Source organism: Rattus norvegicus, chromosome 19 (genome assembly GCF_021556685.1).
Source record: "Rattus norvegicus strain SHRSP/BbbUtx chromosome 19, alternate assembly SHRSP_T2T, whole genome shotgun sequence".
Classification (NCBI taxonomy): domain Eukaryota; kingdom Metazoa; phylum Chordata; class Mammalia; order Rodentia; family Muridae; genus Rattus; species Rattus norvegicus.
Window position 1 is genome coordinate 39811775 of NC_141552.1, and position 17656 is coordinate 39829430.

At 46.7% G+C, this 17656-nt stretch overlaps 1 protein-coding gene across 12 annotated transcripts in view; it reads right to left on the minus strand.

The window, feature by feature from the left end:
- Positions 1 to 5909: 5909 nt before the first annotated feature.
- Positions 5910 to 17656, minus strand: part of Clgn (calmegin) — a 33384-nt gene continuing 21637 nt past the window's right edge. For 5 of the 12 annotated variants that reach the window (NM_001434605.1, NM_001434601.1, NM_001434602.1 and 2 more), the window contains 7 exon segments: positions 13837 to 13950; positions 13575 to 13725; positions 11497 to 11712; positions 10434 to 10559; positions 9974 to 10136; positions 8775 to 8878; positions 7642 to 7934 (listed from right to left, as the gene is read on the minus strand). In NM_001434605.1, the coding sequence (NP_001421534.1) occupies positions 7854 to 7934; positions 8775 to 8878; positions 9974 to 10136; positions 10434 to 10559; positions 11497 to 11712; positions 13575 to 13725; positions 13837 to 13950 (955 nt within the window). In that variant the 3' untranslated portion in view covers positions 7642 to 7853. 12 annotated transcript variants of the gene reach the window in all.

The window sequence follows — 17656 nt, forward strand, 5'->3', positions numbered from 1 at the left end:
TTTTGTGTGCGTGTGTGTGTGTGTGTGTGTGTGTGTGTGTGTGTGTGTGTGTGTTTGGATACACTTGCTAAGTACATGTGCATTGTGTATCCAGAATCCGGCCTTTGCAGTATCATATTGTAAGAGCGTATCTTATTTAAGCACCCGGACTGCTACAGGCGTAATCCAGTGTTGCAGAAGCTTACCCTTCTACTGAAGTTCTAGGGAAGGGGCTGTGTTTGGGTTGGGCTCCTTACCCTTCCTGTTCTCAGGATAGAGGGCTCTGCTGCATAGATTGCTCTGTCATTTTCAGCCATGGCTTCTGCACCACCAGTTACATTATTGCATTTGCAGGAAAAAGTGGTGAGGAATCTAGTGTGAGTGTTTACAGAATCTAGGGGTTAAGGGCTCTGTCTTGAAATGGTCCAAGCCTCTTTACATCCAAAGCCTTGGATTGGCTGAGCAGTGTGATTTCTTCCTTGTGGAAGAAGTGGAGGACTTATCATAGCAGCCCCTCTGCAGCGTGACCTCTCACCACGGTTTCTGGAACTACTTTCCCTCACAGAGAAAGCATTTCAGCACCCCCCATCCAGCCAAGGATTGAACTCAAAATCCAAGATCAACCTTGAGGTTCCTCATCTTACCTGTTCTCACCCTGTGCCTGGTCTAGAGTGTTATGGGACAGGATAGCCAAGTAAAAAGCTCTCAGTGTGGAAAGTGAAGAGGTACTCGGATCTGGGGTGATTGTGGGATGGTACTTGGAGACAGACAAGTCCCTTGATGTAGACCAATGCTGATCAAGGTTTTCCTTTCCCACTAGCTCCTGTAACTTCCTCCTTCAAAGTTATTCCATACCCACCTCACCTCCACCCCTCAGGTTGAGGAAATAGTCCCCTTGTTGGCAGAGCATGGTTCCCATTATTTTAAGTCAAGCTCAGGGTTTTTGTTGCTTTTGCTAGTATAACTTTCTCAAACAAGAAAACAGAAGTCTTTTACCTCATTTACATCCATTCCCTCTGCTTCCTTGTATGCACTGAGGTTAGAGGACAACCTACAGGAGTCTGCCCTCTCTTCCCCCATGTGACTTCTGGGGACCAAAATTCTTATAGTCAGGCTGTACCACAACCAAAGCCATATTGCTTTGAAGCCTTTTTGTTTTGGACTCTCTCAGGGATAGTCAAACTCTCTTCTAGCCCTGACTCATAAGCTTTTTTCCTCTAGGACTTGACTCTTAACAGAGGAGTCTACCTTAGGACCAACTGAAATGCAGGTGGGAGAGCCGGCCCTCGGGGCTGCAGAGGCGGCCGTGCCCCTCACCAGCTGCAACTGCAACTTTGGGAGAGTGGGCTCTGCACCTTGTCAGGGCAGCACAAGAAAGCTGTCCTGCTGGAGTGGTTGTGGGTGAGCTGACACCCAGGGGCATGAGAGTAGAAGAGCTGGCTCTGCCCCTTCTGACTGTGGCAGTGGGTAAGCCAGGGTTTGCCCTGCTGGGTTGGGTGCTGGAGAGCTGGTGGACTGACCAGCTCAGCTACAACCCAGGCCCAAATCCAGGGCTTTAAGTTGGCTCACCGCAACATCTCCATCATCTATGAACTTCTGGAGCTCGTTTGGGACAGGTCCTGCAGATTGGAAGCTGTAGGATCTCTGAGATGGGGTGAAAACAGGATATCCGAGAGGAGTCCTAGTAAGGATCCATTATTGAGAGTGTAGCAGGCCTCAAAACAGACCCAAGAACTCGTTGCAAAAGGGTGTGCTGTGGGACACAGTCTCAACACTAGAGCTTCCATAACAAGACTTTTCTTATGGGGGAGGCAGATTGCAAGGGTGAGGGCAGGTATGAAGGGATGGGGAGATGAGTGGGATTGGGGTGCAAAATATGAGATTCACGAACAATCAAAGGTCAAAAAGATGAACAAAAGGACACAGAACTCTCAGCTCCTCCAGCACCATGCCTGCCTGGTGCTGCCATGCTCCTGCCGTGATGATAATGGACTGAACCTCTGAACCTGTAAGCCAGCCCCGATTAAATGTTCTTTGTAAGACTTGCCTTGGTCATGGTGTCTCTTCATAGAACACCAAGACACTTAGTTCACCTTGGCCTCTAGAACTGTGGAAATAAATGTTTAGAAGTCACCTAGATTATAGTAGTTTGATAGCAGTCAGATAGTTGGTGGCTCCTCCCACTGGTTGGTGGCTCCTCCCCCTGGGTCCCAAAGAAGAGCTTTCGATGCTGACACTCTGTTCCCACTGCTGACTACAGTTTTGCTGCACACCACAATCTCTTGTTTGGAGCTTATAGGGCCAGATGCTCCAGAGCTTGGCATTTTCCAGATTTTATAAAATGTTATGATTTATTGGCAACTTGTTTTTGTGTGAGAATCCATCAAAATGAATGGTAAATGGGGTGAAAAGGGAGTCTGCCTGGGAGGTCAGGTTGGGCTGCTAGGTGAGGTTTGCTGTCAAGTTACTTGAACAGAGGTAGACTTTCCTTTCTCAAATTGTACAAAGCAGTAAACTCTCGTCAGAGTCACTTATGCATCTACTTCCAGCTAGGTCATAACACCTCACCCTTATTCCTGGTCAAGCCTCCCCTGCTGATATGTGGTTTTTTCCCCCCATAGGATAAAGTGAGAGTGGAATTTTAGAACCTAACATTAGTTTTATGATCAAAAGCAAAGAAAAATTGGGTCTTAATTCTTGAGCCTGTAAAGTGTTACTGTTTGATAATGTTTTCTTCAGCCTTGAGTTAGTCCTCATTCCTGACTGTTGCTAGGAACTTCTTCAACGCTGTCATAACCAAGATGACCACCAACAAGTATCAGAGGTTGCTTTCGTTCTTAGAATTGCGTGTTGAGTGGGACTGTTAGATGGCAGCTGTGAATGGTGGATGTTGAGTGGGACTGTTAGATGGACAGATGTGAATGGTAGATGTTGAGTGGGACTGTTAGATGGCAGCTGTGAATGGTAGATGTTGAGTGGGACTGTTAGATGGACAGATGTGAATGGTAGCCTCTTAGCTACTTCTTCCGGAAAACAACTGCAGTCCACTCCACTAAGGCCGGAAGTTAATGAAATCTACACGACAAATTCACTATAACAAAGGCTATGTCACTCTACCACAGGGTCTCTACGTAGCCCTGGAACTCACTGTGTAGACCAGGCTGGCTTTAAACACAGGGATATCCACCTGCCTCTACCTCCCAGGTGCTGGGATTAAATGTGTGCCACTGTACTCAGCCCAGGGTGTATCTGACTTAAGACAGTTTTGAGGAGTGATGACAGAGCTGAAGTCACACTGTAATCAGTCATACGGTGTATTTATCTTGTTACATGGCTTACAGAAGAATTACCAAGTGTTTGCTATAAAACTTGAAGATAACCCTAAGATAACAAAGAATGCAGTCTGTATTCATTTAACACCAAAATGTGTAAGATACTGTGGTAGGTATGAAAAGATGGTTTTCTAGTTGTCCTAGTGCCTACTTAAGACTGTCCTTACTGTCTGTGCACTAGAATCTTCAGAGACACTAAATGTTTCCAAAGACAACGCAGAGAAGGCTCAGTGGTTAAGTTCATGCCATTCTTGCAAAGTTCCCAGCACTTGAATGCACGGCTCACAACTTCCTATAACCACAGCTCCAGGGGGTGCCCAGGTACACACTACCCCGTGCAGACATACACACAACTACAAAACAACATAAAACCAATAAAACCTTTCAATGTTTCTAAGTTCACGTTCTCCTCCATCAGCCTGCCTCATCTAACCTGCCAAGAGGCATTTGTGGTGCTTTGAATGAAAATGGCCACCATGGGCTCATATATTTGAATACCTGGTCCCCGGATGGTGGAACTGTTTGGGAAGGATTAGGAGTTGTGACCTTGTTGGAGGAGGTGTGTCACTGGGCTAGGCCTTGAGGTTTCAAAACATTCGTGCCATTCCCAGTGTGTTCTCTGCCTCCTGCTGCAGACCAGGATGTGAGCGTGCAGCAGTGCCTGCTACTGTAAGGACAACATAAACCCCATTCGTCTCCATTTAAGGACCAGGTCTGATTTCACTAGAAAGGCCATAAGGCACTAGCTCCAGGAACAGCTCCTAAGTCCCAGAAACTAGGCCATCAGACACCAGCTCCAGGGACAGACCATAAAATCCAGAACAAGATCATAAAACGCCCTCACAAAGAACAGCTGGGATAACTACAAACACGGGGAACTATCTTACCTCAGAATGGGCTGTCTGTGCTGGGCAGCCCATCTCCTCCTGTGGTTAAGCCTTCATGACCACTGCCCATCTGTGACCCCCTAGCATCCACCAGTTAAATTTCAGATGACCTACCCTTCTAGAGAGTTCCCCTGGTTCCCTATGAGAAGGCCTGTGTGCCTTTGTCTGGGGTCTCCCTTCAGCGATTTTCCAACTCTTACATCGCCATGCCGTTGCTCTACCATTGTGGCATGTAATTGGCTGAAACCATAAACCCAATTAAAAACTTTCTTTTGTAAGTACCTTGGTCATGGAGTCTTATTATAGCAGTAGAAAAAGAAACAAAAACAAACAAACAAAACCTAAGAGCTTCATTTCCTAATCACCTCATAGGCAAGTATGGTACCTATATGCTTTGGGAATAAATGATTGAAGATTGTTGGAAATATGTTTTCTGTAAATTATTTAATATAAAACATTTAAACAGTTGTCTGAGTCACCCTATATTTCATCTCTACATCATGCTAAAGGTAAAACACACATCCAAAATCTAGAAGAGAACCATATAGGTAGGTGGCCAGAATGTAAGTTATGGGTTGACTATTCTGAATAGTTTCTATTAAATGCAAAACTAGTTTAAACACACATGCACACACATATCTCCTCGGAGGAGAACTTTGGAACTCTGATATCTATCTCCTCCTTTACCCACTGAGCCTCCCTGGCCCGATGAAACCATTTGGAGAATTCTAGGTTTTATGGTACACTGAACCCATCACAGTGGCTCATCTTCTACCAGCACTTCCTGTTGAGATTTTGCTTTTTACTGCCTATTGTAATGCTAAATATGGCCCCAAGATCTGGAGTCTGCCCCCAAGTTAATTGTGATTGGTGGATAAAGATGCCAGCAGCCAATAGCTGGGCAGGAGAGAGATGTGTGGGCTTGGGTGAGAGGAGTGATGGCGGGAAGGAAAGAGGAGGAGCCACTGTGAAAAAAGAAGATGGACCACGGTGGAGAGAGAGCAAGCTGCCATGGGGTAGGAGTAAAGGAAATGTGGCCATGTTGGTTGGCCAACTGGAGCTAAGAATCCCAGATAGAACACAGAGAGTGATGGTTTGGGATTATCGATGGCAAGGTAGATTTGAGCAGCATGGAGGGTAGGCAGCCGCCGTGCTATTGTGCTGCCTAGGGCATATTAAAATATAAAGGCTGTGTATGCCTTTCATCCCAGGACAAAAATGGTCAAAGACAGATAGAAACCCTGCCAGTGGGATTTTTAATAATTATCTACTGCAACTTCACGTATTCCTCCAAATGGAGAGCAAACAACACTGATGTCATCCTCCGGGAAACGGAAGTGAGCCTAGCTGAAGAGTATTTTCAAGGGAAAGAAGCAGAAGCCGATGAGACAGTTCAGCCAATAGGAGCACAGGCTACCCTTGGAGAGGAGCAGTTTCAGTTCCCAGCGCCACCATGGAAGCTCATGACCAATGCTCTCTCTGGGTCTCCGTGGGTATCTGCATACCTGTGTATATACATGAATCCAGGCACACGAACATACAGGTTAAGTCTTTAGACAATTACTTTAGTAAAAAAGCTAAAAAAGGGGGTTGGGGATTTAGCTCAGTGTTATAGCGCTTGCCTAGCAAGTGCAAGGCCCTGGGTTCGGTCCCCAGCTCCGGGGGGGGGGGGGGGCTAAAAAAGACTAAGAAAGCAACACACACACTTATACACATATATATCTTTTATTAGGGAAAATGATAAATTAAGTAATTATAAAAAATAAAATCGATGAGGATTAAAAAAAAAGGCCACTTGGCTACTAAAACTCTTGCCAGTTGCATAGATGTCATGTGTTACAAGGGCTTTGGTTTGGAGTGACCTGTCAGCCATGGCACAGCCACGAAGGGAAATGCCACCAGGAATGTGCAGTGATGTTCGCACGGCTTCGCCTGCTTGTCATCCCAGCACGGAGGGGCTGACACCGGAGGACTGTGCCAAGTGTGAGTGCAGCCTGGCTGGGTACACAGGAGTTCCAAGTCGGCTTGAGCTAGAGTAAAGCCTGGGATTGACAAAATAGACTATAAAAATAAAACTCGGCTGCTCAGATATTACCGCTTCCAGCTCCTGAAATTTAATCAATGGTCCATGCAGAGTCAGTGTGCAACCAAGAGTTAAGGCAGCTCTAACCAATCTTCAGAAAATGTGTTCACACAAAAGTCATAGGTCAAGCCTGGTTTACATCAAGGTAAGAAAGGATTTATTTCTTCGAAGCATAGTTGTTTATTTTGAGATATATTTCTATTTATAATTATTTCAAATGTCTAGTTCAAAGGAAAAAAAGGAGCCCTTGAAAGCTGTGTTAAACCTATTATTACTAAGTAAATTCTAGTTACGGTCAGCTGTGTTAGAAATTCCCCAAGAGTCTATAAACGTTAGTGCATGGCCATAGGGCAAGCACTCACTCCACTTTTTATGTCTCTCTGGCAGATGCAAACAGTGTCATTGGCTCAGCTCAGCCTCCTTTAGGGAGGTGAAGGTAGGGTTTTTCTTCAGTGTGTGAGTTCTGAATGTGCCCATGTGAGGGAGTCAGAAGGTGGGGTGTGCATGTCTACAAAATAAACCCCAACTTCATAGGAACTTCCACAAGGACTCAGTATTAAAGTCACCCACTGTTCTTCACGTGGACTTGAATGGCCTTTCAAAGGGTTGACACCTGGTTCTTAAGTGTAGAAAGTTCTTCAATAAAACATTTTAATAAATACAGCAACACTGCTGATAAGGTAGGTTGTTTGGGCACCCATTTCAGTGCAACTAGGAGGGTGACCTTGTCGTCGGGAAAGCACGTAAAAAGACAGCTGCAGAACTGGATATAGCCGTTAGCGTTCCACACTATAAATGAAGCCTCCTCTCTAATGATCCTCAGAGAGAGTATAATTTAAATGGGAAAAATATTTAAATTTCATTTTCAAGAGCAGCGTACGCTCACAATTTGGTGAATGAGGTAAGCTAAAAACGCTGTGCATTATTTGGCTTTGACAAGCCTATGTAAACTACGCTTGTACTTTACCCGGTGATGCAATGAGTGACACTTAAACAGGCCTTCAGTTGACACGCCTGCCAGCACAGCACCTCTTCCAGGAATCTCTTAACTAAGTGAACTGACCTAAGTACGGTGTAACACAACCAGGGAAGTGTGGCTTGCTCACACACTCTGTAAGTGCTGGCAGCATCGGACGATCACCCACAGAGTCCGTCACCTTCAGTCTGTACAATAGAACACAGCCACATCTCAGTATAATGAACTCGCTTCTTCCTGCACAGGCACTGCAGAGAAAGGCCCAATAGCAGGTGCTCCAGAAGAGGTGAACAAAAGCACGTCATCTTTGCTCCAGAAAACCAAAGCGCTCGTCCCTCCAGCTGTAAAACTGTAACTAAGGAGAGGACTCTTTTGGCTCTCGTGTGAGGTGCCATTTTTCTTTTTATTCTAAATCCAAAGACCTGTTAACTTCAAAGTTACTTCCCCTGCATCCCCTTCCCCCCACCCTGAAAGAATGAAAGTAACATTGCTAGATACTTAGAGTTTGTGCAGATGCGCGGTCACTGTCCTTTTGGGCATCCTAACTCTCGATGCCAGATCTCGCTTTGGGATTTGCAACACTTGACGTGCGTGTGTCAGTCCTTTCGTACCCTCCTCTTGCGCAATGACTTCACTGGGGCGTCTCCAGATCCTGTGCTCTCATCAGCATCCTTCATCTGGAAAGCAATGCATGATGGGAATGTTTCCTTTCACATAACCTGGACTAGTCAACAACACAGGCTTATTCCTCATTCTGTAAAATGCTTGCACTAATCATCCAAGCTGTGCCGCACAGGCTCCTATACTTAACAGAAGTGCCTTGGGGTTCTTTGTTTACACTGACCCCATACCATTCCCCCTGCTTGTCAAGTAAGCATGTGACAAAGGACTGCTCGCCCCTACAGCGTTATTTATGACTCGGAACATGGTCTCAATCTCACAGGAAGTACTTGTGCGACTTCCACTGGGGGATAAAGGAACTTCATCACAGGGATTTTGTGAGTAATGAATCCTGAGCTGGCTTCACAGAGAGTATTTTAGAGCTCGTGGAATGAAAGTTTCCAGAGCAATGAAAGAGGTAAAAAGGACTGTGCTGACACTTCTCCCCTCCACACTTTCAGGATGTGTTTGGACCTCAAAGCAAACTTTAAGAACAAAATACACACAAGGCATGCAGCTAATGCCATTTCCAATGTGACACCACACAACTATGCTAATCCAAAAATAACGTACTTCTGGACAAATAAACACAAGAAAACAGAACGGGTAGGGGCGACAGTCTGACCGAGGCCCGTCAGCCTTCCACAGGACGGCTCGGCCATCTCTGTCCTCTCTTCCAATGGAGCTATGATTATTCTCACCAGTGCACTCTACCTGCACAGAGTGTAAGGCACAGATGGCGTGCTCTGCCGCCGGGTGGCCATGGAACAACATGTCAGCGCCTTTTCTGCCTTCTCTTACTGGAGGAGACAGGGAGGCATGGAGAAAGCTTGCTCCTGTGGGGAGGGAGGGCTTACCTCATCCTCTGATCCAGATTTACTCAACTTGGTCATTTCCTCTTGCCCTTCTATAGTTTCTGCGTCTTCCTCACTCTTCTCTTCCGGTTCTCCAATTACTTCTTCTGGAATGTAGATTTCATTAAAGGCAGAGACACTATGAGTTAGGATTTTGTTACTGAAAAGTACTAAGAATTAAGGGGGATTTACTGAAATTCTAAAATTAAGCTATTTCAAGCCTTCAAAACTGAAAAGAAAAAATGAGCTAGTTGTAAATACTCATTATTTTACGATCATAAATAAGTCATCTTTTTGAAGCAAAGGGTGCGTTCCTAAAATTGTGATGACACAGTGTGGAAAACCCAAATGACTCTCAGTGTCCTGGCAGTCACGTCCTAGGGGCGCCCCTTGCTTAGGCGGCCTTTGTGTCTTCAGCTGACTACTTATCCGTGGGTGGGCCCTACCTCTGCCTGTCCTAGTTACCGATTCTCATGTAGACGCTGCTGAGCTGTCACTGTCCTTATGAAAGGACAGGGAGGAGGTGGGAGGGGAGGGGCAGGAGAAAGAAGAAAAGAGAGGGGAGATCAGACAGACAGGAGCAGGCATGGGAAGGAGGAAAAGGGGGATGAGGAGGAGGAAGAGGAAGGGGAGAAGGTGGAGGGATACCATCACCAAAACAGAGAACATGTCCTGAGAATTATAAAAGTAAAAAGTTACTTTGCCAAAAATTAGGTTTAAGGAAACAGAAGCCAGCACAGGCCACCTCTGCTTTCCTCACAGGTCTGCACATGTGCAGCGTGGGACAGAGCGGAGGTGCAAAACTGCCTTCTAAAGCAAGGCCCCTTTGAGACTTAAGTATTCCCAAATTAGATAGTTGTGAATGCTCTCTGAAGTAGGCAGAAACATCAATACGACACACCAGTAAGTTACGAAGACTCCGAGAACTAGGCTTGGGTGGAACTCTTTGACTGCTGTGGGTGCCCCATGCGGGGGAGGTATGCCTAGTCACACACAACTGTGCACACACAGCTCTCGTGCTCTCAGAAACACCAGAGGCTGTGCCCTAAGGACAAGCAGGTGACTGCTCAAAGGGCTGTCTCTCAGAGGATCGCTAATCACGCTCCCAAAGTCACGCTCTTGGCAGTTCCTGTGCACAGCAGACAATTCTGTCAGTGCTGGCAGGCGAGGGTAGGTGCCACAAGTCACCAACACAGTCTTACCCTTTTCCACGATGACAACTTCAGTTTCACTTGGCTTCTTTTCCTCTTGCAAATCTTCGGGCTTCTCTGGGGCCTTCTCCTCCTCAGGTTCCTGTTCCAGAGCGGCCTTGCTTGGCAGTTGACATAAGTCAGCTTTTTTAGGCCCTATGTCTTCATATTTTTTCTGTGGTGGTTTAACAAAAGCTGGTTTTACTAAACGCTAAGCGCTATTTGTATTTATCTTATCGTCCCTCTTCGGTGCACAGACACTAACTGTCGGAGTGGACATGCGTGTTTGGAGCATTTATCTGCCTGGCTTTTGTTTGTTTGTGTTTTGCAGTAACTCATCAGGTAATGTAACAAACTCAGTAAATCTTACAGGAAACTGGCTATTACATTAGCATTGAAGTCCTCACACTGCTGGAACCAAACGACTCTGGAACGCAGGCAAATCTGAACAAAAGGGGTGTGTTTTCTTTACCTTTACTTTTCTTGGCCAACAAAATGAAGTAACTAAAGCGATGGGCAACCCAGCCATCACCAGGTACATGAGCCAGAGCCAGGGGCGTTCCTCTGCTGCTGTTGTTAACTGTCGGAGGACGCCGGGCTGTGGAGAAATAGGCAGAGTTCACAGACTTCCACAGATCGTGCACATTTTACACTACTCCCACTGAACACGTGCACACACATACACACACACACACACACACACACACACACACACACACGCACACAATGAAAAAGACACCTTTGATAATACATTCTGTTAAAGAACTTCCTGATAAACTCACTCAGGAATTATCGGATTCTCTTTTTCTTTTTATATGAACAATTTCACAAGTGGCCCTTGTGTATGAATTTTATTAAAATCTGAGGCCACAACATATTTCACGTGTAACAATCAAGTGTCTAAAGAAACCAACTGCGCGTGGGTGAATGGCTCAGCAGATTAAAGTGACGACACCCACGTGAAATGCAGGGCGCAGTGGCCTGCCTCTGTCACCCCAGCGCCCACCCTGGGGTGAGGTGGGAAGTGGAGTTAGCAGGCTCCCGGGCAGCTAGCCCAGAGCACACAGCACAGCAGGGAAACAAACACAACAATGTTGGATTAGGCTTCTTGGCATTTCTCTAAGTAAAAATACTTGGATCACATATAGATCACTGTTACAAATCAGCCTTGCACTGCCGACATGAAAACACACTTTTTTTTTTTCCTTTTTTCTTTTTTTCGGAGCTGGGGACCGAACCCAGGGCCTTGCGCTTGCTAGGCAAGTGCTCTACCACTGAGCTAAGTCCCCAACCCCTAACGCATTCTTTTTAATGCTATAAACTACAGCCAGACTTTGAATCTCACTGGGGCTGTTATAATTTAAGTTCACCATGCAGGCGATGCAGAGAAGCTAGATGGTCTGTATGAAACGTACTCAAGTCCGTTCCCTTGGCATTTAGTAGCTGCTGCATCTGTGTCACCCACGGCCAGGACTGGGTCCCCAGGAGGCCTTCCCGCCCACCGTCCCGTTACTTGTCTGTGGTCACTGTCACACCTCATTGGCATTTGCCACCATTATCTTCAGCTCCCAGCCATCTGCAGCCCACTGATCCGCCACCTCCTTTTCTGAACAGATGATAAAATTATCAAAGTAGATGTCAGGAGTCATGGACCAAAGCTCTAAGCCCAGAGCACTGAAAGAAGTCAGAAGGAATGGGTGGTCATCTTCAAAATAATCCGGGTTAGGAATTTTCTGAGGACTCCAGATTCCCTGGAAGAAACAGCAAAGGAAACTTTTAAGTAAAGTGATGTTGTTAAACAAATAAAAAGGAGCAGAAGAAGCCTTTATAGTAAGGGTGGGGAGATAGCTTAGGTGGTAACATGTGGTCCCCTGTGGGAAGAAGGTACAAGGAGCTGAGTTTAGTCTCTGGCACCATTTAAAGAGCTGTGCTGTAGGGCAATGGCTGTAATCCCAGTCCTGAGGAAATGGAGATAGGGAGTCCCTGGAATCTGTCAGCCAGTTAGTCAACTTGAGTCAGAAAGATCCAGGTTTAATGAGAGACAACATCTCAAAAACAGTAAGATGAAGGGCAAGTGCTCCCCCCACCCTCTCTCTCACACACACACACACTCTCTCTCTCTCTCTCTCCCTCTCTCTCTCTCTCCCACACACACACACACACACACACACACACACACACACACACACACACACACACACACTCTCGCTCTCTCTCACATACTCTCTCTCTCACACACACAGACACACCTTGTGATAAATGAATGCTACAAAGAAGGACCACAGTGAAGAATTAGAATATACAACCACAATTGTGTGTATATAGATATAGATATATATACCATCATTCTATCTGTATGTATGTATGTATGTATGTATGTATGTATGTATGTATGTATGTATGTGAGAGAGACAGAGACAGAGATGGTTTCTCTACATAGCCCTGTCTGTCCTGGAACTTGCTCTGTAGACCAGGCTGGCCTTGAACTCATGGAGATCCTCCTAACTCTACCTCTCAAGTACTGGGATTAAAGGTGTGTGCTACCACACCCAACAAAAGATGCTACATTTGTTTTTTAAATTGCTACTTTATTTTAAAAGACTTTACCGTTTGGTTTTACCCTAGGGGTCTGTGCTATCTGTCTCTGGTTCTAGGTCACCCAAGCAGTGTTGGGTATGGGTCCCTTCTCATGGAGTGGGCCTTAAGTCAAATCAGACACCGTTGGCCACTCCCACCAAGTTCTGTGCCACCAATGCCCCAGCACATCTTGCAGGCAGGACAAATTGTAGGTCGAAGGTTTTGTGGCTGGGTTGGTGTCTGTGTTTCTCTTTCATTGGCCTGCATAGTACCTTCCTGCAAAGAGAGACTGAAACGTAGGGACGAGAGCTCCAAGTAGGCACCAGCCTGACTTCTCCATGCTCAATGAGTTGTGTGGTGTCGTCTTCAGCAGTGGGACCCAGTGTGCTGAGAGCGGCCTTTGTCTCGGCAATCAATTGCCTGGGTCAATTCAGGATTTCCATGGGACCCCCTTGGCCAACAACTCAACTGAGTGTGCCCTGCTCTCACCTCTGGGAGCCTTGCCTGGCTACAGAGATGACCAGTTGGGACTCTGTACCCCATTACCAGGAGTCCTCCCTAGGGTCACCTTCATAGATTCCAGGGAGTTTCCACTGCACCAGGTTTTCATACCATACCCAAATGAACCCCCAATCCCAGTCACCTCTCCCTTCATTCTGTCTCTACCCCATCACTCCCCAGTCTGATTTCCTCACTCCTGTCCCCACCCACCCCCCAGTCCACCCATAAAAATCTATTCTGTCTTCCCCTTTAGGGAGATTCATGTGGTCCCCACCCCAGACCCCTTCCTCTTTCCTAACCCAAATTACTCAACTTTTTTTTTTTTTTTTTTTTTTGGTTCTTTTTTTCGGAGCTGGGGACCGAACCCAGGGCCTTGCGCTTCCTAGGCAAGCGCTCTGCCACTGAGCCAAATCCCCAACCCCTCAACTTTTTAACTTCATAAAATTACATGTGAAACTTCTAAAAGCCGCAGGACACTGGTGAGGATTAGAAGAACCAATCCAACCTTACTACAGAACTGGGCAGCGCTTATCACCTGGTAGTTAGGGTTATTGATCATCGGTGGTCTCCAGATCCCTTTGTATTTTGGGTTATCTATCATGGGAGGTTTCCATTCTCCACATCCGATCTGACAGGCTGGGTTAGGAATGTGTGGCGCCTCCCATTCTCCATCCATGCTGTCACTCCTGAAATGATTGGAGCAGAGGAATCCATTATCTCCAGTCTTTGTAGGAAGCCATGAAGAGTAAGCCATCAAGAGATCTCTGGCACTGTGTGTGGAGCTGCAGAGCGCTTACCAGTCTTCGGGTTTCTCAGCTTTAGGATTGGGGATAAATTTTGGTTCATCATCGAGCCAGCCGTCAGGCTTAACAGCACTCGGGTCTTCGATTTGTATGGGTTCCTTTTCATCCCTGAAGACACATCAGTACAGTAATGTAACGCGGCCCATGTTCCAGGCACACGTCGCACACCTTTTTACACAAACGGTCACACTGCATACATGGCACACTCAATCTTGCTTTTGTCACTCGAACTCAGTCAGCAAAAGTTACGCACCGGTTGCTCTGTGATGTGGTCTGCTTTCTGTGTTGAAGGCTCAGCTCCCAGTGAGGTGAGTTTAATGGTGAAGTGACTGGATCATGAGGGTTTTGATTCACAGATTAATCTGTTTTCAGATTTCTAGCTTAATGGGTTTCAAGCAGGAGATTTCGTTATAAAGCAATCCCTCTCTGCTTCCCTGATGCCAGTGTTTCACACCATGCTCCTTTCCAAGGTGCCGTGGCAATGCACCCCCAACAGTGGAGCCTGGTACCTCTGGATGAAATGGCTGATACTGAGCCTAAGGGTTTCTTCCTCGTGCGTGGACTCCTGAGTGTTTTTTGTCACAGTGAAGTCAATCTAACCCAGACACTTCATACCAAGGAACGTGTGCATTTCCCCAACCACCCCTACCGTGTGGTAGGTTCAGAAGCCTTTGGAACAGGTCTGTGTGGGGTGAGCTTGGGAAAGGCTCAGCATAGACTCAGGCTAGACAGGAGATGCAGAGAGGGATGTAGATAGTGAGGCTACTCCGGGCTATCCGGGATAAGGCATCTCCAAGCTAGGAACACGCAGCAGTACAGGTGCACACCCAAGCCAGTCTTCTCTCTCTGGGGGCCTCATTTATTTTACATTAAGAGGTCAGCCCTTTGTTGACTATATACTGTAAAATATAACCTTTCCACTTTCTACTTTTTCAGGGTTTTAAAAGAATTCATTTCTCTGTATGTGTGTGTGCGTGCACAGGAGGGCACAGACACGTATGCATGTCTGTGTGAATGTGTACTTATGCCACAGCACACAGGAGGCCAGAGAACACCTTATAAAAGCTGGTTCTCTCTTCCATGTGGGCTCCAGGGGTGAGACTCTGGCTATGAGACCCAGTGGCCATCTCAGCAGCCCTCATGTGTTATAAAATAAATGTTTCTGGTCCTTCCTTTCCTCCTCTCCTCTCCTCTCCTCTCCTCTCCTCTCCTCTCCTCTCCTCTCCTCTCCTCTCCTCTCCTCTCCTCTCCTCTCCTCTCCTCTCCCTTCCCTTCCCTCCCTTCCCTTCCTTTCTTTCCTTTTTTGTTTCCTTTTCTTCTTTAGACAGGATCTCATGCAGCCCATGCTAGCCTGGAACTTTCTGTATGGTCAAGAATAACTTAAAGGCCCTGACCCTCCTGCTCACACTTTCCAAGTGTTTGTAGCACGGGGCCTGGCCTTTAACATGACTCAATTGTTCCTTTTGCTATATACAAATTGTATGTATGTTTTCAAGCAGCTAAATTTATTAGCCTTTTATGATTTTTTTCTAACTCAGTCATATTTAAAAAGTCTTCATGCTTTCCATATTCACACCTAGCGTTTTAATTTAAAGGCTACACTGACTTAAGACGAAAACCCCGAGGAGCATGAACACAGTGTTAGGAGAATGACCATGATGGCTCTGTAGTGTCACTTCTCGGAAACATGGACGCTGTGACCCCATCAGCTCAAGCTGCAACACAGACTAAACCCCTTGTATTAATGCACAGACTCCACCAACCCAACTTCAGGGTCAGTCTCTGAACACAAGCCCAGCAAGCAGATGCTGGCCCCAATTCTGCTAACGCGCGACTCAGCCAACCAGACCGCAGAGTCAAGCTTTGAACATGCACAGCAGCCAGACGCTGGCTTTTGACAAAGCCTTTCTTCTAGTGCCTCCTAACACACAAGTATGACGAATTCACCAAACACGACGCTGTTATCCACAGCTTCTTCCTCTTTCTGTCTGCAAGCCTGAAGCAGTGTGGGCTCCTAGGGAGGTGCACCTGAAGAAAGGACCCATCAGATGCTGCTGATTCCTCCTCTTCCCCTTTGTAAAGCTTGTCTGACGGGAAAGGCATCCCCACCACAGGCAGCATCTCTCTGGACCAGCGGCACTCGACACATTTACTTTTCCTAAGAACAAGACCTGGTGTTCTGCAGAGGTGGTCACACCAATGTTTGCAAACATGTGACTGGAGGAAATGACCCTTCACATACAAAGGAAAAAACAGATAATGGCGATCAATGATACACATATGTATGAAGCCGCCCGGATGCCCAGGGGAATCTATACACCACACAAACTGCATTCCTTGTTCTAAGAAGCTCAAAGACAGGAAGACACCAAGAGGGGAAAAATCCATGTCAGAACACAGCAAAAGCAAACATATAAAAATTGGCAATGTGCGAGGAGACCTTAAATTGAGAATAAATGGTGCCCTGGGTGGAGGTTGTCTGCCCACTGTTATGAACTGTGAGCCTCCAGGAAGCAGTCAGAGGCCGCTGCTCAACCGTGCTCAGTAGTCAGTGAAACATATCCTTCAAACACTACGCTGATACAGACAGACATGTCACAGCAGGGACAACTCATGGGACACAGAAAAGAAAGAACTGAATGTGTGTTGCCTGCATGAAACCCACTTTAGGGCCAGCAAGATGGCTCAATGGGTAAAGATGCCTGCTGCCAACCATGATGACCTGAGTTCAATCCCCAGGACCTGCTTAAAGGAAGGAGAGAGCCGACTACCTTGGGTTGCCTTGACTGCCCCAAGGGTATTGTGGGGCAAGCGCGTGTGCGTGCGCGCACATGCACACACACACACATACACACACAGACACACAGACACACAGACACACAGACACACACACACACACACACACACACACACACACACACACACAAAGTAACAAAAAACCTTCTAAAAATATTTGACAAACTGAAGTGCTACTTCAGCAAAGACCTGGTACAAGCCATAGTGGAGGGCCAGATGCTGGGTGAGAAGAGTGAACCACGTGCGGTCAGACAGTCGCATGCCACTGCAAAGCTTTCACAAGCTCCCAAAACCAAACCAAACCAAACCCCGCAAACACAAAGATCTAGATGTAAAGCAGCTGAAACACTCGCATGAGGCCGTGGAGATGCACAGGGCGAGCGGCTGGCAGCTTCTCATTGGAGCAGGCCAGCAATCCCCTGCCTAGGCATCTGCCCTCCAAAAATCCCGTCCGTTGATTTCTATTATACATTTGCTTGTAATTCCTCAAACTGGAAAATGGCGCGGATTTCCACTAACGTGTGAATAGACAGACCAATGATGACATAGGCCCAGAGAGGTACAACTCCTACAGACAGAGGCATCAACACGGGGTGGGCAGGAAGCAGACAGAGAAACCAGACCCTGTAAGAGCCCATTTTTGCTAAGCCACGGGGATGTGCACGCCATCGGGAGTGCAGAATGCTGGGTCCTTCTGGGACACGGAGAATGCTGCAGATGCCAGCGCGTCATCAGAGCCCACAGAGCCGTGTATCACAAGTGACTTTAGCAGCGTGCGACGTATACTTAAAGGAACTTGAAAACAAATGTAAGTGGTACCCAACAAAAGATGTAAAAAGGAGAATAAGGGTCCTGCGCTGGTGGGGTCTGAACACACCAGCCACTCGCTCACTGTGACTTCCTGACTGAGAAAATATCGAAAAGACAGGCGTTCCAGCAAGCGTGCAAACACCACGGTAAAGTCTCACAGGAAGCTTGTTTTAACCCTTAGGATTGGTATTCACACCTTTGTGAGGTG